Source organism: Pelophylax lessonae, assembly GCF_965119305.1.
Source record: "Pelophylax lessonae genome assembly, chromosome: 12".
NCBI lineage: Eukaryota > Metazoa > Chordata > Amphibia > Anura > Ranidae > Pelophylax > Pelophylax lessonae.
The window spans coordinates 225595419-225622082 of record NC_138779.1 but is presented as its reverse complement, the minus strand read 5'-3'; the positions used below and the strand labels follow the sequence as shown (position 1 = coordinate 225622082).

At 49.7% G+C, this 26664-nt stretch overlaps 1 protein-coding gene across 1 annotated transcript in view; it reads right to left on the bottom strand.

The window, feature by feature from the left end:
- Positions 1 to 6494: 6494 nt before the first annotated feature.
- The window catches only part of ZNF362 (zinc finger protein 362), a 34062-nt gene continuing 13892 nt past the window's right edge, over positions 6495 to 26664 (bottom strand). Inside the window, exons 3-8 of the mRNA XM_082274190.1 lie at positions 19682 to 19928; positions 16982 to 17303; positions 15430 to 15654; positions 8516 to 8594; positions 7673 to 7831; positions 6495 to 7550 (exon numbers count right to left, since the gene is read on the bottom strand). Coding sequence (XP_082130316.1) covers positions 7434 to 7550; positions 7673 to 7831; positions 8516 to 8594; positions 15430 to 15654; positions 16982 to 17303; positions 19682 to 19928 — 1149 coding nt within the window. The 3' untranslated portion in view covers positions 6495 to 7433. The remainder of the gene's footprint in view (positions 7551 to 7672; positions 7832 to 8515; positions 8595 to 15429; positions 15655 to 16981; positions 17304 to 19681; positions 19929 to 26664) is intronic.

Below are 26664 nucleotides of genomic sequence, written 5' to 3'. Positions count from 1 at the left end.
TAAGTTTCCCCAAGAGCTGAAAATTATTTAGGGAATCCCCTGGAGAACAACAGATGAGAAAGACTGCCTTTGCATCAATGTATTAACCCCAAATCCTCTCCTCCGATGCATACCCCAGATCCTCTCCCCAGATCCTCGAATACATCAGATCCTCTCCACCAATGGATACCCCAGATCCTCTCCACCAATGGATACCCCAGATCCTCTCCACCAATGGATACCCCAGATCCTCTCCACCAATGGATACCCCAGATCCTCTCCACCAATGGATACCCCAGATCCTCGAATACATCAGATCCTCTCCACCAATGGATACCCCAGATCCTCTCCACCAATGGATACATCAGATCCTCTCCACCAATGGATACATCAGATCCTCTCCACCAATGGATACCCCAGATCCTCGAATACCTCAGATCCTCTCCACCAATGGATACCCCAGATCCTCTCCACCAATGGATATATCAGATCCTCTCCACCAATGTATACCCCAGATCCTCTCCACCAATGTATACCCCAGATACTCTCCACCAATGGATACCCCAGATCCTCTCCACCAATGGATACCCCAGATCCTCTCCACCAATGGATACATCAGATCCTCTCCACCAATGTATACCCCAGATCCTCGAATACATCAGATCCTCTCCACCAATGGATATATCAGATCCTCTCCACCAATGTATACCCCAGATCCTCTCCACCAATGGATACCCCAGATCCTTGAATACATCAGATCCTCTCCACCAATGGATACCCCAGATCCTCGAATAGATCAGGTCCTCTCCACCAATGTATACCTCAGATCCTCTCCACCAATGTATACCTCAGATCCTCTCCACCAATGTATACATCAGATCCTCTCCACCAATGTATACCTCAGATCCTCTCCACCAATGTATACCTCAGATCCTCTCCACCAATGTATACCTCAGATCCTCTCCACCAATGTATACCTCAGATCCTCTCCACCAATGTATACCTCAGATCCTCTCCACCAATGTATACCTCAGATCCTCTCCACCAATGTATACCTCAGATCCTCTCCACCAATGTATACCCCAGATACTCTCCACCAATGGATACCCCAGATCCTCTCCACCAATGGATACCCCAGATCCTCTCCACCAATGGATACATCAGATCCTCTCCACCAATGTATACCCCAGATCCTCGAATACATCAGATCCTCTCCACCAATGGATATATCAGATCCTCTCCACCAATGTATACCCCAGATCCTCTCCACCAATGGATACCCCAGATCCTTGAATACATCAGATCCTCTCCACCAATGGATACCCCAGATCCTCGAATAGATCAGGTCCTCTCCACCAATGTATACCTCAGATCCTCTCCACCAATGTATACCTCAGATCCTCTCCACCAATGTATACATCAGATCCTCTCCACCAATGTATACCTCAGATCCTCTCCACCAATGTATACCTCAGATCCTCTCCACCAATGTATACCTCAGATCCTCTCCACCAATGTATACCTCAGATCCTCTCCACCAATGTATACCTCAGATCCTCTCCACCAATGTATACCTCAGATCCTCTCCACCAATGTATACCTCAGATCCTCTCCACCAATGTATACCTCAGATCCTCTCCACCAATGTATACCTCAGATCCTCTCCACCAATGTATACCTCAGATCCTCTCCACCAATGTATACCTCAGATCCTCTCCACCAATGTATACCTCAGATCCTCTCCACCAATGTATACCTCAGATCCTCTCCACCAATGTATACATCAGATCCTCTCCACCAATGTATACCTCAGATCCTCTCCACCAATGTATACCTCAGATCCTCTCCACCAATGTATACCTCAGATCCTCTCCACCAATGTATACCTCAGATCCTCTCCACCAATGTATACCTCAGATCCTCTCCACCAATGTATACATCAGATCCTCTCCACCAATGGATACCCTGATCCTCTCCACTAATACACCAATCCTAGCAATGTATACTCTAATTTTCCCACAAATGGATACTCTGGTCCTCAATGTTAAAAGACATTTTCCATCTTCCACCACTGAAATTCGATAACCGATGCGATTTATTCCAGGAGAGAAAAAAAACCTATTCACTGTGGTCACTGTTTGATGGGAAAAAACGATTAGGATGTTTCTTTGTGTTCACTGTAGACATTTCTTTAGAATATCACTGACTATGAATGACCAGCAGAGGGAGACAGAGCCCACTCTATGTAACGTACATTCTCCCTTCTATTTCTGTATGTAGATGATGGCTCTGTAATGATTATATTTAAAAAAAAAAAAAAAAATATCTAAGTCCCTTTTTCTTATTGGATATCCAACTGTCACATGACCCAGCTCTCTCCCAGCCTGTCTGCAGGGAAAGATAAGTAGGAGGAGCTTCTAGTCCTCTACTGCTGGTCACATGTTCAATATTATAAAAATAACAGCGATTGGAATACGGAGTAAATATAAATAATTATCAATAAACTGTTTAAAATCGTCATACAAATATATATTTGAAATCAAATATTTATTATTTTTTGGCAATAAGATGGTGTGGGCGGATTTCTGCCAGTCAAAGGCTGTGTCCCGCCCCTCCAGCCTGTGTCTTAGTATAAGAGGGAGGTGAAGCCTCCATCAATCTACATGTAATATCCCCCCTATTGTGTTTAGCTGGTTAGTGGGTGTGGAGGGAGGGAGGGAGTGGCCTATCATTGTATATATGCCAAGGTGTGACTCTATAATCACATGGGATGCTCAGATGTGATAGGGAGGAAATGCTCAGCATAGAAACTCACTGAGAACTGAGCATGTGCAGAGCTGCCAACACTGCCTGGAAAATCCCCAACTGCATTGTGGACATGAACAGGAGGGGGAGGGGAAGAGCAGCAGGACCAATCAGGATCTTTGCAGAATACAGAATAGGAATGTCATAGTGATGAGGGAGTATGAACAGCATGGAATCCACCATTTATTCATCATTGTTTATGATGGGGGTTTAGCTGTACATGGGGTAGATCCTCCTTGTCCCTGTCCTGTTAGGGAGGACAATATTTCACTGTGTAATATACAAGGAAAACAATGTTATGTTGGGACATCTTTTATTAAGATAATCTGCTCTGTGATGGCTTCCGAGCAATCGCTCTCAGATTTCCCACCTCATGGAAAAGATCTCTCTGGTTTGTGTCCGCTCATCTCCCATACGTGTGTCCTCCATACACTGAGGATGACTGTCCAGAGATCAGATCTATACCACATCGCACTGCTAATGCCATGGAACGACCGGGGGGCAGGAGGGCAGGACAAGGTGGGATAGAAGGAGATCCTCATCAGGGACAAGGTGGAATAGAAGGAGATCCTTATCAGGGACAAGGTGAGATAGAAGGAGATCCTCATCAGGGACAGATCTCAGGACACACTGCACCAACCCGCCTACAGATCTCAGGACACACTGCACCAACCCGCCTACAGATCTCAGGACACACTGCACCAACCCGCCTACAGATCTCAGGACACGCTGCACCAACCCGCCTACAGATCTCAGGACACGCTGCACCAACCCGCCTACAGATCTCAGGACACGCTACACCAACCCGCCTACAGATCTCAGGACACGCTGCACCAACCCGCCTACAGATCTCAGGACACGCTGCACCAACCCGCCTACAGATCTCAGGACACGCTGCACCAACCCGCCTACAGATCTCAGGACACGCTGCACCAACCCGCCTACAGATCTCAGGACACGCTGCACCAACCCTCCTACAGATCTCAGGACACGCTACGCCAACCCACCTACAGATCTCAGGACACACTGCACCAACCCGCCTACAGATCTCAGGACACGCTGCACCAACCCGCCTACAGATCTCAGGACACGCTACACCAACCCGCCTACAGATCTCAGGACACGCTGCACCAACCCGCCTACAGATCTCAGGACACGCTACACCAACCCGCCTACAGATCTCAGGACACGCTGCACCAACCCGCCTACAGATCTCAGGACACGCTACACCAACCCGCCTACAGATCTCAGGACACGCTACACCAACCCGCCTACAGATCTCAGGACACGCTACACCAACCCGCCTACAGATCTCAGGACACGCTGCACCAACCCGCCTACAGATCTCAGGACACGCTGCACCAACCCGCCTACAGATCTCAGGACACGCTGCACCAACCCGCCTACAGATCTCAGGACACGCTGCACCAACCCGCCTACAGATCTCAGGACACGCTGCGCCAACCCTCCTACAGATCTCAGGACACGCTACGCCAACCCACCTACAGATCTCAGGACACGCTACGTCAACCCACCTACAGATCTCAGGACACGCTACGTCAACCCACCTACAGATCTCAGGACACGCTACGTCAACCCACCTACAGATCTCAGGACACGCTGCACCAACCCACCTACAGATCTCAGGACACGCTGCACCAACCCACCTACAGATCTCAGGACACGCTGCACCAACCCACCTACAGACCTCAGGACACGCTACGTCAACCCACCTACAGATCTCAGGACACGCTACGTCAACCCACCTACAGATCTCAGGACACGCTGCACCAACCCACCTACAGATCTCAGGACACGCTACGCCAACCCACCTACAGATCTCAGGACACGCTGCACCAACCCACCTACAGATCTCAGGACACGCTGCACCAACCCACCTACAGATCTCAGGACACGCTGCACCAACCCACCTACAGATCTCAGGACACGCTGCACCAACCCGCTGCACCAACCCGCCTACAGATCTCAGGACACGCTGCACCAACCCGCCTACAGATCTCAGGACAGATACCGAGATGGGTTGAAATCTCTTCATTGGAGAACACTGTGTCTTCATCTTAAGACACCAACCAGACAAGAAAAGCCCTTCCTAAACCCCAATATTCACTTCTACATAGACTTCCCCATCACTGTCAGTTCCAACAGAGGTCATCTGCCAAGACACAACATAACTGTCTCCTCATCTAGATTGTCACACCACCCTAGAGATCAACCTCACTTCCCCACCTGGGACATTGTCCTGCCTGCAGTCAGAAAGATGATGCTCCCCCCACCCTGACAGTCCACCTGGAACCAGAAAAATATTCTCATCTCCTCCTTATGTAGACTTGTCACTCCACCTGCCTGCTGAGATGAACCCCATTTTCTCAGTTAGTAACTGCACCAACACACCTGGAACAAAGGAGAAGAACCCCACCTCCTTATCTACACCAATACCATCCACAGACAGGGAAAGGAACCCCACCCTCCTTATCTACACCAATACCATCCACAGACAGGGAAAGGAACCCCACATCATCTACACCAACCTCCCACCCACAGCCAGGGAGTGGAACCCCACCTCCATATCTACACCAACATCCCAACCATAGCCAGGAAGAGGAAACCCACCTCCTCATCTACAGCCAAGGAGAGGAACCCCACCTCCTCATCTACACCAATATCCAATCCACAGCCAGTAAGAGCAACCCCACCTCATCTACACGAATATCCCAACCACAGCCAGGAAGAGGAACCCCACCTCCTCATCTACACCAACATCCCAACCATAGCCAGGGAGAAGAACCCCACCTCCTCATCTACACCAATATCCCTTCCATACCCAGGGAGAAGAACCCCACCTCCTAATCTACACCAACATCCCATCCATACCCAGGGAGAGAAACCCCACCTCCTCATCTACACCAACATCCCAACCATAGCCAGGGAGTGGAACCCCACCTCCTCATCTACACCAATATCCAATCCACAGCCAGTAAGAGCAACCCCACCTCCTCATCTACACCAACATCCCATCCATACCCAGGGAGAGAAACCCCACCTCCTCATCTACACCAACATCCCATCCATACCCAGGGAGAGAAACCCCACCTCCTCATCTACACCAACATTGTCCACCCACAGCCAGGGAGAGGAACCCCACTTCCTCATCTACACCAACATCCCACCCACAGCCAGGAAGAGGAACCCCACCTCCTCATCTACACCAACACTGTTCACAGACTGGGAGAGGAACCCCACCTCCTCATCCACACACACATGCAATACACAGCCAGGGAGAGGAACCCCATCTCCTCATCTAGGCCAAAACTCCCCTCCCCCAGAGCCAGTTAAGAGGTAGCCCTTACCTCTTTATCTAGTCCAGCACTGTGCCTTTAGTCAGGGAGAGGAACTACACCTTCTCGTCTAAGCTGAAAATCTGCCTGCAGCCAGGGATAGAAACCCCGCCTCCTCATTTGGGCCAACACTCCGCCCACAGAAGAGTCCTATCCTCCTCATCTAGGCCAACATGCCACCCACAGACAAGTAGAGGAACTGCGCCTCCTCCTGACAATCCACTCGCAGCCAAGCAGGGAAACCCCACCTTCTCATCTACACCAACGTCCTATCCACTGCCAGGGACAGAGACCCCACCTCCTCATCTACACCAACATCCTATCCACTGCCAGGGATAGAGACCCCGCCTCCTCATCTACACCAACATCCTATCCACTGCCAGGGACAGAGACCCCGCCTCCTCATCTTGGCCAACACTCTGCCCACAGAATAATCCCATCCTCCTCATCCAGGCAGACACACCACCCCCCAAACAAGCAGAGGAACTGCGCCTCCTCCTGACACTCCGCTCGCAGCCAAGCAGGAAAACCCCGCCTTCTCATCTAGGCAGCCGCTCTGTCTCCATCCCAGGATGGGTGCTGAATTCTGCAGCATTTTGATTAAAAATCAGCAAATACAGTTCAAACTTGTTCACTGCTTGTTTTGCTTTGTTTTAGCAGCACCAAATTCTTGGCCAATAAATAGGGTTTTATTGTTTTCTCATGTGTAAAAAAAATGGAGAATAAAAAAGTTAAACACGAACCAATAAAAAATGCGAGAGATTCAAAGTGCTAGGCTGGGGACTTTGCACGTCACCAAAATAACTTGGGCAAATCAATGTACAGTTAGAGCAGCCAATCAGAATCTCACTAACATCAAAATTCAGCCAATCCAGGATCATTCCAAGTGGCAGCCAATCAGAAGCTCTTTTTTTTTTTTGTTTGTTTTTTTAGACTCCAAGGTAAAGTCCAGTTAAACACGTGTATGACACAACAGTTTGGCCAAATAAGGTTTGTAATCCCAAGGGCAACCAAGAAGAGGTAAAATCCATGTGTACTCATAGAGAAGAGAAATGTAAAAAGTCCTCAAGCAGCTGCCACAAGAGGTGGTCACTGACAAGACAAACAGTTGTCAGGGAACCCAGGTGCATGACAGGTGCTCCAGAGAAAGGTGAAGAAAGAGGGAGCTAAGTCCAGGCCCCAGATCCATCCCAACTTCCACAGAAAGAGGATAAAGTGGGCTGCAGCCCAGGCCGCCATCGGCATTTGGTCACCTGCTCCTGGGCTGAGAATCCCCCCCCCTCCCCCCATTCTTTATATGAGGGAAATTCTAACAGGAATGCCAGGAGATTCGGTCCTCTGAGGAGAATGGTGATTGACCAGGTGCTCGACCACTGTGTGCTTGGACATATGCTTCATCAAATAGGTCTCCTGCAAGAAAAGAAAAAGGGAAGGAGTGATCCACATGGGGTAATGTATGGTTAGTGGGGCCCCTCAGCATGCGGTGTGAGGATACAGGCAGGCATGGTATGAAAGCTGAGCTAGGTACTTACAGAGGTGTATGCTCTCCCGCACATACTGCAGCAGTACGCCTTGGCGTGTTTCACCGCGTGGGCCGAGAGGTGGATCTGAAGTGAGGCAGAGTCCGTGTACGCTCGGTAACAGTTAGGACACTTGTACGGCTTGTCTTTATTGTGCTGTCGCTGGTGAGACTGCGGAGCAGAAGAAAGGACGTTTTAGGCCAATATGTATTTTTGGTAAAGAAAATAACCCAATAAGTGTATATTGGTTTGTGTGAAAGTTATACAAACTATGGGATGTATACTGGAGTTATTTATTTTTTATACTACTAATGATGGGAATTAGCGACTTATAATGGGATTGTGAGTGCGGCGGACAATTTGACACTAAATGACACTGAGTGGGAACTGACAACACTAGTGATAATACTATACACTGACAATGTACCAATGACACTGGCTGGGAAGGGGGTTAACATCAGGGGCAATCAAAGGGTTAAATGTGTGCCTATGTGTAATGTGCATGACTTTTGTTTCTTAGCCCTGCTTTTCAGAGATGAGAAACAGAGCGATCGCTCTCTGTACAGAGCTCTGGGCTGTGATTGGACACAGCCGATCAGCAGGTCCCAGCAATAAATCATTGGCTGGGAATTGCTGCCAGACTCCCACTCTGTACAACCACCCTAAACCTGGAAGCAACATACAAGTATGTCCCATTGGTGGGGGGGGGGGGCGGTCCACAAGTGGTTAAGCAGTACACAGAGGGCAGCAATATGGCAGAGTGGAGGGGACATTCTGTTATTTTAACCCCCCGTTAGTCACATCCAAGGTAGGTTTTGTTATCAATGGATAAAGCATGATTAGAGGGCCACTGACCTGCAGATTGGAGAGCTGGGTGAAAGCCTTCTCACAGCCGGGCTGCGGGCACTTGTAAGGCCGGTCACCAGTATGAATCCTAAGAAACATAAATCCGACTGTAAGCCATCAACCTATGATTACACTTCATCCGTGTACCCCGAGCACAGACACACCGTACGCAACTCCTGAAAGATCACATACTCTGCATTTTTGTTTCCCATCTCCTGGAGTTCTTTGAAGGACACAGGAATTCAGCTACACTGTCTGGCTATACTGCCACCTAGAGGAGGACTGGACACTGGCAGACAGAAAAATCAGCTCCATCCCCCCCACCCGATGATCTGTGTCTGCTGTACCATGTACTGGTATGAGTAAGTCTCCTGTTCTCTCCCCCCCCCCCCTCCCCCGATATGTGTCTGCTGTACCATGTACTGGTATGAGTAAGTCTCCTCTTCTCCCCTCCCATCCCTCCCCAAATCTTGCCAGTCCCTCTGCTTTCTAATTATAAACTGACCACACTAAGCAGGAGAGCGCACTGTGGTCAGTTCTCTAGCTGTGCTGGGAAAGCCAATGATCAGTCTTGTCCTGACAACCCCCCTTCCCCAGCACAGCCATTTACTGGGAAGACTAGTGTCCTGCAGTTTCTCCTCCCCCCGCTCTTATGCAGCTGAGAACGTGATCACTTATAAAAAAAAGGAAAAAAAAACAACAGGTATTTATAATGTATTTTTTATATCTATACACAAATGTTTCCCTTTAATTTCTATTTTACACTGAATGGGTTGTGTCACAAAGTGAGGCCCCCGTCTGCAACCCGGGAACCACCTAAAGCACTTAGGGACCCCAGGAGGACACTTTGGTCGCCCCCACTCTTTAGCGACAATTCTGTCAAAATAGCGGGAAAGTGCCAAAGGGAAGCTGCGCCTCGGTCACAGCTGCATCCTCCACCTACAAGGTCTCAGATACAATCAGTGCTTCCACCTGCGCCTTTTCTGCGCAGTTGCAGACGTGGAGGAATCATCATCAGAGGATTGTAGCCTTCAGCAGTGTCGGAATCATCGACCCAGGCAAACCTCTAACCTTCAGCACCTGGCTTTCAACACCAGACCAATCGCACCAGGATGGAGTACCAAGACCAGTGATGCCAGTCAGGGGCCACCGGAATGACTGGAATCCCTTCAGTCTCAATCCTGCGCAGAAGAAGCTTGATCGGAGGGAGGGCGTAGATCAGATGATACTGGCCCCACAGGCCACCAAAGCGTCTGTGGCGTCCTCCAGAGAATCCCGTGACCTTGCCAAAAACCTCAATACCTTTCTGCTGACCCGAGACATCAAAAGTTCTACTTCGGGGGTGCCGCTCCCCTTGGTTCAACGCCAGCCGACTGAGATTGCCTACCAGTTTTCCACTCCTGGAATGTGTACGGCAGGGAGTGCTTGAATGAAGCGTTCTGCCCACCGGAGAATGCTGGCTACTTTCAGAGCTGCCAACACACTCTTTGTTCAGCCCTGGTGATTGACATAAGCCACCTCTGTGGCATTGTCTGCCTGGATCCGTACCGAGAGCCCCGGAGCCGATCCGTCCAGTGATCAAGGCACAGCCTGATAACCTGAAGTTCCAATACATTGATCGGTAGTCTGGATTCCTCAAGCGCCCAACAACCCTGAGCGGAGCTCAGTCCCAGGACACCTCCCACCCGGACAGACTGGCATCCGTTGTGATCACTGTCCAATACAAGGGGAGAAAAGATTTGCCCTGCTGAAGAACCGGAGAGCGAAGCCATCAGACCAGGGAACCCCGGGTTCTCTGGCTGGGCCAGATCAGATTGTCCAGAGACTTCGGACACTTGTCCCATTTTATCAGGATCTCCCTTTGAAGGGACCTTGTATGTAACTGTGCAAATGGAACCACCTGCTGGACAGCAAAAGATGACTCGCAGCATGCAACTTCTAGAGTTTATCCAGAGGAAGGAACACTCTGGCTAGAGCTAAATCCAGAGTCAGACCCAAATAATCCTATTTTCTGGATGGAATCAGAGCAGACTTCTTGTGTTGTAGAAGCCAACTAAACGCTTTCAGGGTCTGTATAGTGATCACTACGTCGCCCATCAAGGCAGAAGAGGACTCCGCTCAAAAGGGAAGGTGGTCAAGGTACCCCAATAACGCAATCCCCCACTGACGTGGCAACGCCTGAACCGGGGGCCAACACTTTTGTGAGGACCTGAGCAGCGGAGGCGAGACCAAAGGGTACCACCACAAACTGATAGTGCTCCTCTCCCACAGCAAAATGGAGGAAACGCTGGTGTTGGGCACATATTGGAATGTCCAAGTAAGCATCCTTGATGTAGATAGGCTAGAATGTAGGGATGCCCCTACCATGCGAATAGACTCCATTCTGAATTTCTATACCCGCATAGAGCTGTTCAGGACCTTGAGGTCCAGAATCGGACAGACCTTCCCCTCCTTCTTTGGGACCGTAAACAGGTTTGAATAAAAACCTTAAAACCGTTCCGATAACGTAACCATCACTCCCTGAAGCACCATCCCGAAGAGAGCTTGCAATCAGTTTGGGGACAGATCATTTACCAAGGAAGTCCACGGGCCCAGAAACCTACGAAGATGTCCCCCCACCCCATGCACGGATGAGGGCGCACCCTTTTGCAGAAGAAGCCTTGTCCGCGGGTATAGAGAATCCCGTTCTCGGCTTGCCAGACCAGGGCCCCTTGGAACCTCCCAAGGAGGGCTTGAAAGGTTTTGAACCCTTGTAAGTGGACCCTGAGGGACAAAAAAACTTTGTGCGCTGAGAAAGAAAGGTTCTTTACCCTTGCCAGACTGTGGAAGAAAGGTGCTCTCTTCCTCCCTGTGAGACTCTTAATGATGTCATCCAGGGTAGCCCCAAACAGGCGATTGCCTTGAAAGGCCAAATCAGTAAGAGCTTTCTTAGAGGTTTGGTCCGCAGACCAACACTTAAGCCACAATACATGCCTAAGCACCACTGCCGAAACAGATCGCTTAGAAATTAAGGAAACCGCGTCCAAAGAGGCATCACAGACAAACTGCAGCCCCTGGACCAATTGGTCCTCCAACTCAGCAAAAGCAGGGGGAATCTGCTCACCCCCTAGATCACAGCTCAAAAGTTTAGCCCACTCAGTTAGTGTTTGCAACACCAGGGCAATGGCCGGGACCGGCCTCAGCGCTGAACCAGCAATAGTGAACATATTGCGGGCCACAGACTCTGCCTTTCAGTCAGCCAGATCCTTAAAAGCCAGGGATTCCTCTACCGAAATCATAGTTGCCTTGTTCAAACTGGAGACAGGAGGGTCCACCACTGGTGAGACAGTCCACTTCTTGAGGAGTGACTCTTCAAAGGGGTACCTCACCGCAAAGCATTTAGGAACCACAAAAGGGACATTTTGTACAATCCCAATCTTTATAGACAAACCTGTCAAAATAGGAGGAATAAGGGAACACCTTTGCTACGCGAGACGGCTTGAGGGTGCCAAAAGGGACGGCCACCTCCGCAGATGCTTCAGTTGCATCCCCCATCTTCAAAGTCTCCCGCACGGATGTAATCAGTGGGTCAACCAGCGCCTTCACGTGCGCAGCTACAGGAGTGGAGGAATCATCCTCACTATCTGATAGATCAGGGAGCGTGGCTCCAAACCCTGCAGGATGGGCCAGATCCGCGGTGGCAGACTAAGATTCAAAATCTGACGAGACAGATGAGGCAGGGGATGCTTTCTGTTAGCATCCCCCACCCGGGAAGCAAAAGATTCCAGGACTGCCGTCAGTACATCAATGGAGGGCTGAACCCCTCCGAGAGGGGATCAGGTAACGCAACATGCTCCTTAGACTCCATAAGGGAAAAAGGGGAACCCACCAGCAAAAAAAGTGTCAAGCACAGCTAGGGGACTCACCCACTGCACCTGTATCATCACAGGGGTCCTAAAAGGTAGAGCACACCACAACCTGCAATAGAGAGAGGGAGGGACTCCACCAGAACTCACCACCCCGGTCTGCACCAGAGATAGCCAATATCCAGGTGCGTCATCCAGGAGAAAGGAAACCCAGGAGTCAACACCAGGGGAAAAGGAGAAAGCCCTCACTGCCATGATCGCCATGCAGAGGCTCCACTGTCATGGCCGCTGCTCCTAATGCACTCCGGCCCAACCAAAAATGGCTGCCGGCATAGCGAGTCACATAGGTCCCAATACAATGGGGTAGACCGCAGCAAAATCGCCACCACACATGGCACCCATGAGGCTCATAGGGACCCAGAAGGGATCCCTGAAGACCAGGCCACAGCCACAATGAAAGGGGGGATCCAGGCACAGGACCACCAAAGCAGCCTGCGCCCCCCCCCCCCAGTCAGAAGTCCGTCCTGCTGGCGGCATGACACCACCACTCTACCCACCGGTACAGTGCAGCCAGCACACAAGCCTCATTCCCTTGCCACCCACTGCGCTACCCGGGGGGGGGGGGGGGGTTGGCGGTAACCAATATGGCCCACAAGGACCATCAAAATGAAGGGAGGTCTGATGGGAAGGAGGGGAACCCCCATGTGCAACCGTCCCAGGGGGGTGCCCGCATCCACACCGAACCCCATCCAGGGGGAGGGTGACATCTATTCACCATACCAAGAACCAGGCAGGCACCTCTCCAGACAAAACCTCCTCACCAACGAAAATGGGGGGCCATAAGGAAGGCTGGAAGGCTGTGACCCGGTCGTGTGCAACCTCGGGAGGTGTTTTAACTCGCAAGCTAGCCCCCTGTCCAGTGGGGCTATGTTGCGGCCGACCCAGCATGGAGCTCTGGTCTGCATGTGTTTGGTGGCCAGACTGGGGTGACCACTGGATCTAGCTATCCAGCCCGTCGCCCAGCACGGCAGCTGATTGTAGATTTCACAGGAAAAAAACAGGAGAAAAATTGCAAGGACCAGAGATCCCGGCAGGTTACTAGGTCCTTGCTCCTAACTAGGCAGAAGAAAAAAAAATGGAAGGCCTATAGCAGTAGGGGGGTTGTATACCACCTAGGACTGCCCATAGGCATAGCCAAGCTTTCTTTTGGCCTAGCGTCTCACTCCTGTAGGGGGTGATATAACCCAATGGTTCTGAATATGGAGCGCTGTGTCCATCAATGAAAATAGACTTTTCTCAGCAGAGCTAGAGAAAGACTTCCATCCTCCCAGGTAAGAACCGAGGCATGCTGAGTAGAGGAGGGGCTGTACTGGAGGCTCGCATTACCAGACTCTTCCCAATACCTGTGGGCAGCAGAACAACCCAAATGTATCCCAATTCCTGTGTGTGACCCTCAATCAACAAAAAATAAAAAATGTTTTTTGTTATGGATAATATTATAGATAAATAAATGTTATATTAGGGAGAAATACCACATTATACACACACATATATACAGTATCTGATAAAAGTAAGTACACCCCTCCCATGTGACTTTGCTACAATGTAAAGTAGTGAGTGTACAGCTTGTATAACAGTGTAAATTTACTGTCCCCTCAAAATAACTCAACACACAGCCATTAATGTCTAAACCGCTGGCAACAAAAGTCAGTACACCCCTAAGTGACAATCTCCAAATTGGGACCAATTAGCCATTTTCCCTCCCCGGTGTCAGGTGACTCGTTAGTATTACAAGGTCTCAGGTGTGAATGGGGGGCAGGTGTGTTACATTTGGTGTTATCGCTCTCACTCTCTCATACTGGTCACTGGAAGTTCAACATGGCTCCTCATGGCAAAGAACTCTCTGAGGATCTGAAAAAAAAAAAGAATTGTTGCTCTACATAAAGATGGCCTAAGCTATAAGAAGATTGCCAAGACCCTGAAACTGAGCTGCAGCACGGTGGCCAAGACCATACAGCGGTTTACCAGGACAGGTTCCACTCAGAACAGGCCTCACCATGGTCCACCAAAGAAGTTGAGTGCCATGCTCAGCGTCATATCCAGAGGTTGTCTTTGGGAAATAGACGTATGAGTGCTGCCAACATTGCTGCAGAGCTCTGGTGAACTCCATGCCCAAGAGGGTTAAGGCAGTGCTGGAAAATAATGGCGGCCATACAAAATATTGACACTTTGGGTCATTGTCACTTAGGGGTGTACTCACTTTTGTCAGATACTGTGTTGTGTGTATGTATATATATATATATATATATATATATATATATATATATATATATATATATATATATATATATATATATATATATATATATAAATTAGGATATGTATATCAATAGTTTACAGGAAGTATTTTGTTGTTCATAATGACTCGCTCAGTGAAATACATTTTATTTACTGGAATTACTCATCAGCAGAAGACAAAGTGATGACTCATCAGTAAATAGAATCACCCACACAGCCCCCACTCTCCTTGTCCCCCCCCCACCCTGTCTCCTTGTCCCCCCCACCCTGTCTCCTTGTCCCCCCCCCACCCTGTCCCCAGTCTCCATGCCCCCCCCCTCACACAGTCCCCAGTCTCCTTGTCGCCCCCCCCCCCACACACACACACACACACAGTCCCCAAGCCTACCGGTCCTCCCCCCTCCATAAAGTCTCCCGGTCCTCCCCCCCACCATACAGTCTCCAGGAGTTCCCCCCACACAGTCACCTAGTACCCCATCCATACAGCCTGCAGGTCCTCCATCTATAAAGTCTCCAGGAAATCCGCACACACGGTCTCCAGCAGCCAATGTCACGACCTTATTCTTGTTGTTGATGAAACCAAATGACTGCCCACCCCACCTCACAGATACGCTTCCGAAGCTGCAATCCACGAATACTTTACATTTCATCACCATCCAGCTTCACTCTGTGCCCAAACTGATCGATAAAGAACAGAACATTGCTAATATAGGGAGCAGGGTGCATGCTGGGAATAGAAGTGTAATTCTATTCTGGGGTACTCAGAATACTCTCACATACCTGGTGTGCTGCTGGAGATGAGAGAGCTGGCGGAAGGATTTCTCGCAGTACGAGCAGTGATAGGGTTTGACACCGAGGTGGATGCGCAGATGCTGTGCTAGATATGAAGCATTGGCAAACGATTTGGAACAATGCGGGCACTTATGAGGTTTGGCCTCTGTATGGGACTTGGAGTGAATCTGCATCTCTGACTTGGTGAAGAAGGTCAGGGGGCAAACTTTACACCTAAAACCCAGGGAGAGAGAGGAAGAAAATCATATATATATATATCCATCGATGTATACAGGAAAGTGTGCGATACAGCAAGTCCAATACCAGTCCTATACTGAGACAATACCACAGACCCTTCCCCCGCAATGCTACACAACGATGAACCAGAGCGGTCCACATCAGCATCCAGGGAAGTGGTACAAGGTGGAACATACACTATGATCCTTCTCATCATTCTCCCCGCCTACGATCCCTTCTCCCCGCCTGCGATCCATTCTCCCCGCCTGCGATCCCTTCTCCCCGCCTGCGATCCCTTCTCCCCGCCTGCGATCCCTTCTCCCCGCCTGCGATCCCTTCTCCCCGCCTGCGATCCCTTCTCCCCTCCTGCGATCCCTTCTCCCCTCCTGCGATCCCTTCTCCCCTCCTGCGATCCCTTCTCCCCTCCTGCGATCCCTTCTCCCCTCCTGCGATCCCTTCTCCCCTCCTGCGATCCCTTCTCCCCTCCTGCGATCCCTTCTCCTCACCTACGATCCCTTCTCCTCTCCTACGATCCCTTCTCCTCTCCTACGATCCCTTCTCCCCTCCTGCGATCCCTTCTCCCCTCCTGCGATCCCTTCTCCCCTCCTGCGATCCCTTCTCCCCTCCTGCGATCCCTTCTCCCCTCCTGCGATCCCTTCTCCCCTCCTACGATCCCTTCTCCTCTCCTACAATGCCCCTACGATCCCGTCTCCTCGCCTACAATCCCTTCTCCTCGCCTACGATCCCGTCTCCTCGCCTACGATCCCTTCTCCTCGCCTACGATCCCTTCTCCTCGCCTACGATCCCTTCTCCTCGCCTACGATCCCTTCTCCTCGCCTACGATCCCTTCTCCTCGCCTACGATTCCTTCTCCTCATTCTATAATTCTTTCTAATCTATGATCCCTTCTCCTCATTCTATGATTCCTTCTCCTCAAGTTTCTCCCCTATGACCAATTCTAATCATCTATGATCCCTTCTCCTCATTCTATGATCCCTTCTCCTCATTTTCCTTGCCTATAATCCCTTTCTCCTAACATTCTCCTGACCTATTATTCCTTCACATCATGCATGATCCCTTCTCCTTCTCATGTATGATCCCTTTCTGCTCACCTATGATCCCTTCTCCTCACCTATGATCCTTTCTCCTCATCTATAATCCCTTTCTCTCTTCATTCTCCTCACCTTTAAATCCTTCTCCTCACCTTTGATCCCCTCTTCTCGTTCCAGGATCCCTTTCCGCTCACCTAGGATCCCTTTCTGCTCATTCTATGATCCCTTTTCCTCACCTATACTCCGTTCTCCTCACCTATGACCAGTTCTCACCTGTAGGTCTTGCCCTCTTTTCCAATATCTCCTGAAGCCAGGATGGGGTAGGGGACAACAAGCACTGGAGGTCCAGGGGGGTTCTCCGCCTTGATTTTCTTGCGCCCCCTCTCAGGTTTGGTGGGTCCCAGCAGGCTGTGCCCTTGGATGGTCTTTATGGAGTCCAGCATTGGTGGGCTGGTGAGTCCTGAGATGAGGGTCGGGGAAGTGGCGATAAGTCGAGTCTGACTGTTGGAAGTCGGAATGGAGGGAGTGCTGCTGCTGGTACCGGTGCTGGATTCTGAAGTGCTGACGTTTGTGCGGGACGATGAAAGGCCTAACCCTGGAAAACAGGTCAGGGAAATGAGTGAAGTCTGCAGGGGCAGACTAACGCTGCAATGTGGGGTCTGTACTAGGGATTGACCAATTATCGGAGGGGCCAATAATCACTTTTTTTGAAGTATTGGTAACAAACTTGCCGATATTTCTTCAAGTGGTTGTACCGGAGTGATGCCTGTAGCTACAGACTTCACCCCAGTACCGTTTTTTAGAGCCGATGGTCGGCTTTCTTTTAATAAGAAACGATGCAGCTAAGCAGCCGCTCGGCTGCTATCAAAAGCAGTGGGATGGGAACGTCCCCCCTCCCGCCGCTCTGCACAAGTCTCCCGTCCCACTGGGACACCCGAGCAACCAGCAGGCACGTACATCAGCTGGCCGAAGACCCGAACAAACCCGGAATCGGCTCTGATTGGGTCTCTGATGTAGTAACCTGGAAGCATGGTCATGACATCACTTTCGGTTACTGGTGCCTTAAAGGCGCCAGATTTAAAAAAAAAAATACAGCATTCAAAACAGCCAAACTTGGCGTTTTGAATGCTTTTAAGTGCAGATGAGGGATTTGGGGTCTCTTAGATCCCAGATCCCTCCATAAAGAGTACCTGTCACTGCCTATTACGGTCACAAGGGATTTTGTGACAGCAATAAAAGTGATTAAAAAAAAAAAAAACACACTTTAAAATGTACAGAATATCGGCACCTAAACTCGGCTATCGGCCTGAAGGGTGGCTAGAGAATCGATATCGGCCCTGAAAAAAAGATATATGCCGATCCCTAGTCTGTACCCAAAAGGGCGATCCCTAGTCTGTACCCAATAGGCAGATCCCTAGTCTGTACCCAATAGGCAGATCCCTAGTCTGTATCCAGAGACTTCAGGAGGAGAGGACACACGTCTGAGTTTATTGTAGTGTATTGTCATCTTTTATCTGACAAATAACGATTCCAACACTGTCCAGGTCTGTAATCCTGTCTGCAATATCCAATCATCCGCACTGGAACCCTTCTGTTTTTCTGTTACTAAACACTTCACAGTGCTATACAAGTGCATGATCTGGAGTAGCGGTCACCAACCTTTCAAGCCTCGGGACCACTAAACTCACAATTTTGAATCCCGCAGACCGCCAACATGAAATTTACATACCCTATACTCCCCCCCTCCTCCCCCTCATCACACTGCTGCCTTATACAGACTCGTCATTGGATCTCACCTCTTTATCCAGCAATGTGCACAAGCTCTGTGCTCCCTCCCCCAGTCTATGATCAGTGCTGCCATTGGCAGTCCCCTCCTTCACCTCCCGCTCTCAGTGCTACTCCTGACAAGTCCCTCTGAGTTCACAAGAGCCAGGACTACAGAGGTGACAGTATTGACCGTCAGCACGCATGGAGAAAAATACTGGAAACAAGATTGGGCAGTATACATCCCTCATGGTGTTGCTTTGAGGCAAAACCCCTGGGGACCAACAAAATTTTCTTGTGGACCATCAGTGGTCCGCAGACCACTGGTTGGGGACCTTTGACCTGGAGCACGTGTGTACAGCTGCATATCCATGTTCTATGTCCCCCTCCCACCTACACCCTGTTGTGTCCTTACAGAGAAGAAGTCAAGTGGCCACAAAGAGATATTCACAGACCTGCAGGTGAATAAGACCCCCCACTCACCTGAAAGATTGTATGAACATGCCTTATTATATTTCATATATATTTCAGTTTATGCCCATTCTATGATGGAGTGTGGGCCCTTGCATTTGCATGGTAACGAGCCAGACTGACACTCATTCATATGGCCCTGGACATCAGACAACTGTGTTTTGCATTTAGACGACATGTTAAACACCTTTTCATTCATTCATTTGGACACTTGACAGGGTTAAGTCTGCGCATGGAAATTACTGACACCACCTAAACACATTTGACAATTGCTTACATTACCACATGACAACTGAATACAGACAGAGCGACTCTGCCACAAAACACAGATTCAGATACAAGATACCTCATATTGACACAGATGCATAGAGAAAACAAAAGCCCTTTCATGTACTGTTCTGTGAGATATGTGCTATTGTTAATTTGACTGATGAATTGTAACCAGTTTGGAGCAGTCTTTCCCGCTCAAAACGTGCCTTAAATATGAGCGAAACTTGCAATAAAATCAGTTGTGTCTGCGCTAAGTTTGAGTGCTATGTGTCGTCATAACTCCCGGCCGGATGAGGGGAAATTCACTATCTAGGGGGGGTTAGCAACTGAAGGGCTGTATATCATCTTGTAATTGCCTCCTGACGAGATTTGAGCCAACAATCACCCATGGTATGATCCAGCAGATATCATACACAGCAATACAGGGGGAGATCACCATTTCCCCTATCCTTTTGTAGAATGGATTACCTGTGACAGAGCTGGTGGCAGGCCGGGCATGCAGCGCCACATCTGGCTGAGGGACAGCTTGTGGATGCAGTCCTGGGACTTGCTGCAGCTTCTGTAGAGACATGACAGACTGGCTGGTCTCCGCTGGCGAGGGAGGGATGAGTAGAGATTGCTGCGAAGGGACGGAAGTAGGAGGCAGGTGAGGAGGTCGGATCTTTTCCGCCATCAGTTGTTCCTTGATCTTATTGATTAACACCAGGTTATCCAACTATGCAAAGAGCAGAAGAGTCAGTGTGACCAGGGAGAGGACCAGCTACATACACAGCAGTGCCGACAGGGACAGGCAGGAGGGGTCAGGACACACATATGACAGGGACAGGCAGGAGGGGTCAGAGGACACACAGATATGACAGGGACAGGCAGGAAGGATCAGAGGACACACAGATATGACAGGGACAGGCAGGAAGGATCAGAGGACACACAGATATGACAGGGACAGGCAGGAAGGATCAGAGGACACACAGATATGACAGGGACAGGCAGGAGGGGTCAGGACACACAGATATGACAGGGACAGGCAGGATGGGTCAGAGGACACAGATATAACAGGGACAGGCAGGAGAGGTAGGACACACAGATATGACAGGGACAGGCAGGAGGGGTCAGAGGACACACAGATATGACAGGGACAGGCAGGAGGGGTCAGAGGACACACAGATATGACAGGGACAGGCAGGAGGGGTCAGAGGACACAGATATGACAGGGACAGGCAGGAGGGGTCAGGACACACAGATATGACAGGGACAGGCAGGGGGGGGGGGGGTCAGGACAAACAGATATGACAGGGACAGGCAGGAGGGGTCAGGACACACAGATATAACAATGGCAGGGACTGATCCCAGTAATACTATGGTGGCCATCTCTCCTTATCACTAGCTGTACAGTGTGATGGTAACAGGCTGATGTGTGAAGTCACAGAAACCAACTTTAGAAATGTTCAAATTTCAAGATCACCCAATCATCAGAGGGAAGAACTTCCAGATCACCCAATCATCAGAGGGAAGAACTTCCAGATCACCCAATCATCAGAGGGATGAACTTCCAGATCACCCAATCATCAGAGGGGAGGGAAGAACTTCCAGATCACCCAATCATCAGACCTGCCAGATCACCCAATCATCAGACCTGCCAGATCACCCAATCATCAGACCTGCCAGATCACCCAATCATCAGACCTGCCAGATCACCCAATCATCAGACCTGCCAGATCACCCAATCATCAGACCTGCCAGATCACCCAATCATCAGACCTGCCAGATCACCCAATCATCAGGCCTGCCAGATCACCCAATCATCAGAGGGAAGAACTTCCAGATCACTCAATCATCAGAGAGAAGAATTTCCAGATCACCCAATCATCAGAGGGAAGAACTTCCAGATCACCCAATCAGAGAGAAGAACTTCCAGATCACCCAATCATCAGAGAGAAGAACTTCCAGATCACCCAATCATCAGAGGGAAGAACCGTCAGGTCACCCAATCATCAGAGGGAAGAACTGTCAGATCACCCAATCATCAGAGGGAAGAACTTCCAGATCACCCAATCATCAGAGGGAAGAACTTCCAGATCACCCAATCATCAAAGGGAAGAACTTCCAGATCACCCAATCATCAGAGGGAAGAACTTCCAGATCACCCAATCATCAGAGAGAAGAACTTCCAGATCACCCAATCATCAGAGAGAAGAACTTCCAGATCACCCAATCATCAGAGGGAAGAACTTCCAGATCACCCAATCATCAGAGAGAACTGTCAGATCACCCAATCATCAGAGAGAAGAACTGCCAGATCACCCAATCATCAGAGAGAACAACTTCCAGATCACCCAATCATCAGAGGGAAGAACTTCCAGATCACCCAATCATCAGAGAGAAGAACTTCCAGATCACCCAATCATCAGAGGGAAGAACTTCCAGATCACCCAATCATCAGAGAGAACTGTCAGATCACCCAATCATCAGAGGGAAGAACTTCCAGATCACCCAATCATCAGAGGGAAGAACTTCCAGATCACCCAATCATCAGAGAGAACTGTCAGATCACCCAATCATCAGAGGGAAGAACTTCCAGATCACCCAATCATCAGAGGGAAGAACTTCCAGATCACCCAATCATCAGAGGGAAGAACTTCCAGATCACCCAATCATCAGAGGGAAGAACTTCCAGATCACCCAATCATCAAAGGGAAGAACTTCCAGATCACCCAATCATCAGAGGGAAGAACTTCCAGATCACCCAATCATCAGAGAGAAGAACTTCCAGATCACCCAATCATCAGAGGGAAGAACTTCCAGATCACCCAATCATCAGAGAGAACTGTCAGATCACCCAATCATCAGAGAGAAGAACTTCCAGATCACCCAATCATCAGAGGGAAGAACTGCCAGGTCACCCTATCATCAGAGGGAAGACCTTCCAGATCACCCAATCATCAGAGAGAAGAACTGAGTCAGCTCTGACCTCCCATAGGCTGATTACAGGGCTTCATTCTACGACTTCACACAGCGAATGCCGCCCCCATCACAACGACTGACTGCATGGAGGATGCGGTGCAGGAGAAGCGCCGTCCGCCACTAAATTAAAGTGAATAGGCAAGTTTAAAAAAACAAACAAAAACAAAAAAACAAACGTGTTATACTCACCTGCTCTGCGAGGGCTCGTTCACACCATGGTGCAGAGACGTCACTTTTTCTGCACGCAATCTGGAAGGGCACAACAAAAAAATAAACAATTGTTCTCTATGTGCCCCGTTCACACCACAACACTGCTATCACCTGCAGATCTTTTCTGCTCAGGAATCTGCAATGTTTATGCAGTTTTCTGCTCAGGAAAAAAACTGACATGACACCAACACTGGTGTGAACAGGACACATAACTGACACGCATGAAAACTGATGTCTCTCTGCAAGTGAAATCTGCCCGGTTTTCCCATCAGTTTTCATGCAGGTATGGTGTGAACGAGCCCTAAAGGTTTTGCACAGAGCAGCCTGGATCCTCCTCTTCTTAGGTCCCCATTGGCGCTCCTGGCCTCTCCCCCCTGCCATGTGCTGTGGGGGCACCCAAGCAGGCTCGCTCCTGAGCTGCTGTTCAGTGTGTACATTCACACACACACAGCTGTGGCTTAGCCCCGCCCCTTCTCACTGGCTAAGATTGACCGAAGCGGGAGCTCAGGTCGTCCGGCACCTCAGCGGCTCCCCTAAGTGGAGTACTTCCACCAGTCTGTGACTTCCCCTCCGGCCTGGCGGTGACTAGCAGTGACTAGCTCTGACAGCGGGTGTCACTTCTGAGTGCACCGACCACTGCCGGCTCTGTACATCCATCCAGCTTTCACTTGGCTTGCCGCTTGTCTACAGGTGTCTCAGGGTCAGCCATCCATCTCCACCGGGCTCAGAGGCGACAGCAGCGATAACTGTGAGTTACAGTGCCTTGCTGGCACATTTTGAGTACGGATCTCCGATTGGACATTAGGTCTACTATTAAGTTATCTGCCTCTCAAGTTCTCTGTCTACTCCCTGGAACAGCGCCCCCTTCTGGAAAAAATGTTTTCTCATTTGGTCCTATGAATTGGGGAACAGGGGGGGCCCAGGTTTACCCCATCCTTTCCTTTACATGCTACTTTTGATACGCCCCTGCGCCTGGTTTCTTTGTTGTTGCCAATGGCTCCTGCTGCAGTTTCAGCCAATGAGGAGGGAGAGCCCTCGGAGAGCCGGAGCTCTCGTGCACATTGCTGGATCGTGATGGGGCTCAGGTAATGGGGGGGGCAGTTCCACACAGGTGTTTTTTTTTTACCTTCATGCCTATAATGAGATGTTACAATCACTTTAATTGGGCTATGGGGGACTAAACAAAAAAAAAAAAAAAAAAATGCTCCACACAGTCTAATTTACCCCGCTCCTAATGCATGAAAAATCTGACCAAACCCACAAACATAAAATGGATAAAAAGACTCTCAATTATAATAATAATGATAAAAGGCAGCAATAACAGCCACATACCATCCTAGGAGGTAATAGGTTGATGAAGTGAGGATCTAGCACTAGCATGAAAGAATAACGCAATCAGCCCAAAAAGAAAAATCTGCCATAATCTATGGGGATGGTGCTCTAGGACCAGAGAGGGCGCTCTCACTGAAAACAAAAGGAAGGTACAAGGATGTAAACCCCCATAGTGCCGTATAATGAGCAGAAAGCATTTATCAAATCAATAAAATTGCACTCACATGTGCCTGGCAGAACAGTCCTGGTCTCCTGAAGCCAGGAGTGATGAAGTTTGAATCAGGAGCCTTGGCCACCGGCGCACTGGTGATGGAGCCACGGTCCCCGGAGGAACACGGTCCCTGGAGGAACACGGTCCCTGGAGGAACACGGTCACTGATGCACCACCCCAAAGGTGGAGGCCTCCACAAGTAGCCAATGTTCACATGCACAGTAGGATACAGGAACACGTTTCCAAGCTTAGGCAGAGGAAGAAGCTTGAAGCTTGGAAACGTGTTCCTGTATCCTACTGAGCATGTGAACATCGGCTACATCGGGCGGCCTCCACCTCCGGGGTGGTGCATCAGTGACAGTGGCTTTATTCCATCCCCTTGCCGGTGGCCAGAGCAGGGCCCCTGGTTCACACTACATCACTCTCGGCTTCCAGGAGACCCTGGACTGTTTTGCACATGCGAGTGCAATTTTAGTAATTACATAAATGCTTTCTGCTTACTATAGGACACTATGGGGGTTTCACATCCTTGTCCTTTCTTTTGCTTACAGTCCACCCGGCACACAGCCGTCCATGCTGTCATGGGAACCATCTTCCTGTCGAGATCATTCATTACTGTAGGGACTGAGAATGGCCACTTCGGTCCTCCTGTCTTTCTGGGTTTGTTTCTTCAGGTGAACTCAAAATTCTTATCTGCTCCAGCAAACTGCCACAATGAAGCCATGAGGGGGCCTCAATGCTTCAGTGTGAGCAGAAGATGGGACCCCTATGATGTCAGATGGACAGACAGCCAACCATGTGTGAAATACCAGAGAAAGGAGAAAAAAAAAAAAAAAAAGAATCACCCCCTTTTCAACCCCCTTTAAAAATGACCAAACTTTGTTGATTTGCAGCCTGAAATGAAGACAGACACCATTTTTGTTTTATCCAGCAGTAAAACATCCATTGGTTATGACATCCAAGTGAAAGATATAACACCAACATGTCAAAAAACAATAACAAAGTTGGAAAAAGGAAGACCCCCCCCCCCTTTCCTAAAAAGGACTTGTAAACCCAATCAGGTGTAGCCAATCACCTTATCAATAGCACACAAAGCCATTTGACTTTCGGCTGTGACCAGCTGTGGTCATTGTGATTAGCTCAGCATGAAAAGAGCTTTCCTGGAGCATTTCTAACTAAAGCAAACAATCACCTATGGGTGGCGCTGTCACCGGGCTCTCCAGGATAAAGTTGTGGACAGGCACATATCAGGAGATGGATACGAAGTCTTTCTCAATGCCTAGAAGCAGAGTGACGTCTATAAAGCAGTGGAAGGTATTTGGTAGAACACAGACCCTCCCTGGATCAGGACATCGCTCCAAACTGGATGAAAGAGCCAGGGGGTAACTGGTCAGAGAGGCGACCAAGAGGCCTACACAGCAACTCTGACAAAGGGTGGTCATTGTGTGCATGTGACACCAAGATCACAAATTCTCCACAAATGTGGCTTGTATGGGGGGAGGGGTGCAAGAAGAAAAGCCACGCCTCAAGAAAGGCCACATGCCGTCACCACTGAGCTTTGCCAAATCGCAACGCAAAGATTCTGAGGCCACATGGAAAAAGGTGTTCTGGTCAGATGAGATTAAAATAGATTTGGCCTCAACACCAAACAATGTGTCTGGCAGAAACCCATCCAAATAACACCATTCTTACAGTAACACATGGAGACGTGATAATCCTGGTATGGAGGCGGCAATAGCCTGGTATGGAGGCGGCAATAGCCTGGTATGGAGGCGGCAATAGCCTGGTATGGAGGCGGCAATAGCCTGGTATGGAGGCGGCAATAGCCTGGTATGGAGGCGGCAATAGCCTGGTATGGAGGCGGCAATAGCCTGGTATGGAGGCGGCAATAGCCTGGTATGGAGGCAGTAATAGCCTGGTATGGAGGCAGTAATAGCCTGGTATGGTGGCGGTAATAGACTGTTATGGAGATGGCAATATCCTGGTATGGAGGTGGTAATATCCTGGTATGGATGGGGGGGGGGGGGGGTTCTCTGCAGCAGGGACTGGAGCACTTGTCAGGATAGAAGGAAGAATGAGGACAATTTGCTCCCTTCTGCTGGCAGAAAGTTGTGAATGGGAAAGTTTCCCTTCCAAAGCACACAGCAATAATGAGCACACAGTGGTTGGAGAAGAAGGCAGGGAATGTCCACCAAGGAGCACACAGTGATTGGAGGAGAAGGTGGGGAATGTCCACCAAGGAGCACACGGTGGTTGGAGGAGAAAGCGGGTAATGTCCACCAAGGAGCACACGGTGGTTGGAGGAGAAAGCGGGTAATGTCCACCAAGGAGCACACAGTGATTGGAGGAGAAGGTGGGGAATGTCCACCAAGAAGCACACCATGGTTCGAGGAGAAGGCGGGGAATGTCCACCAAGGAGAACATGGTGGTTGGAGGAGAAGGCGGAGAATGCCCACCAATGAGCACAAAATGGAAAGAGAAGGCAGGGAATGTCCACCAATGAGCACAGTGGTGGGAGGAGGGGGCAGGGAACGCCCACCAATGAGCACACGATGGTTGGAGGAGAAGGCGGGGAATGTCCTTGCATGGCCTAGTCAGAGTCCAGGCTTGAACCCCATTTAAGATCTGTGGAATGATTAAAGACTGCAGTCCACAAACGATCACCATCAAATGTAACTGAACTTAAGCAGTTCTGAAGAGAAGAGCGGGCAAATATTGCAAAGTCTAGAAGTGCAAT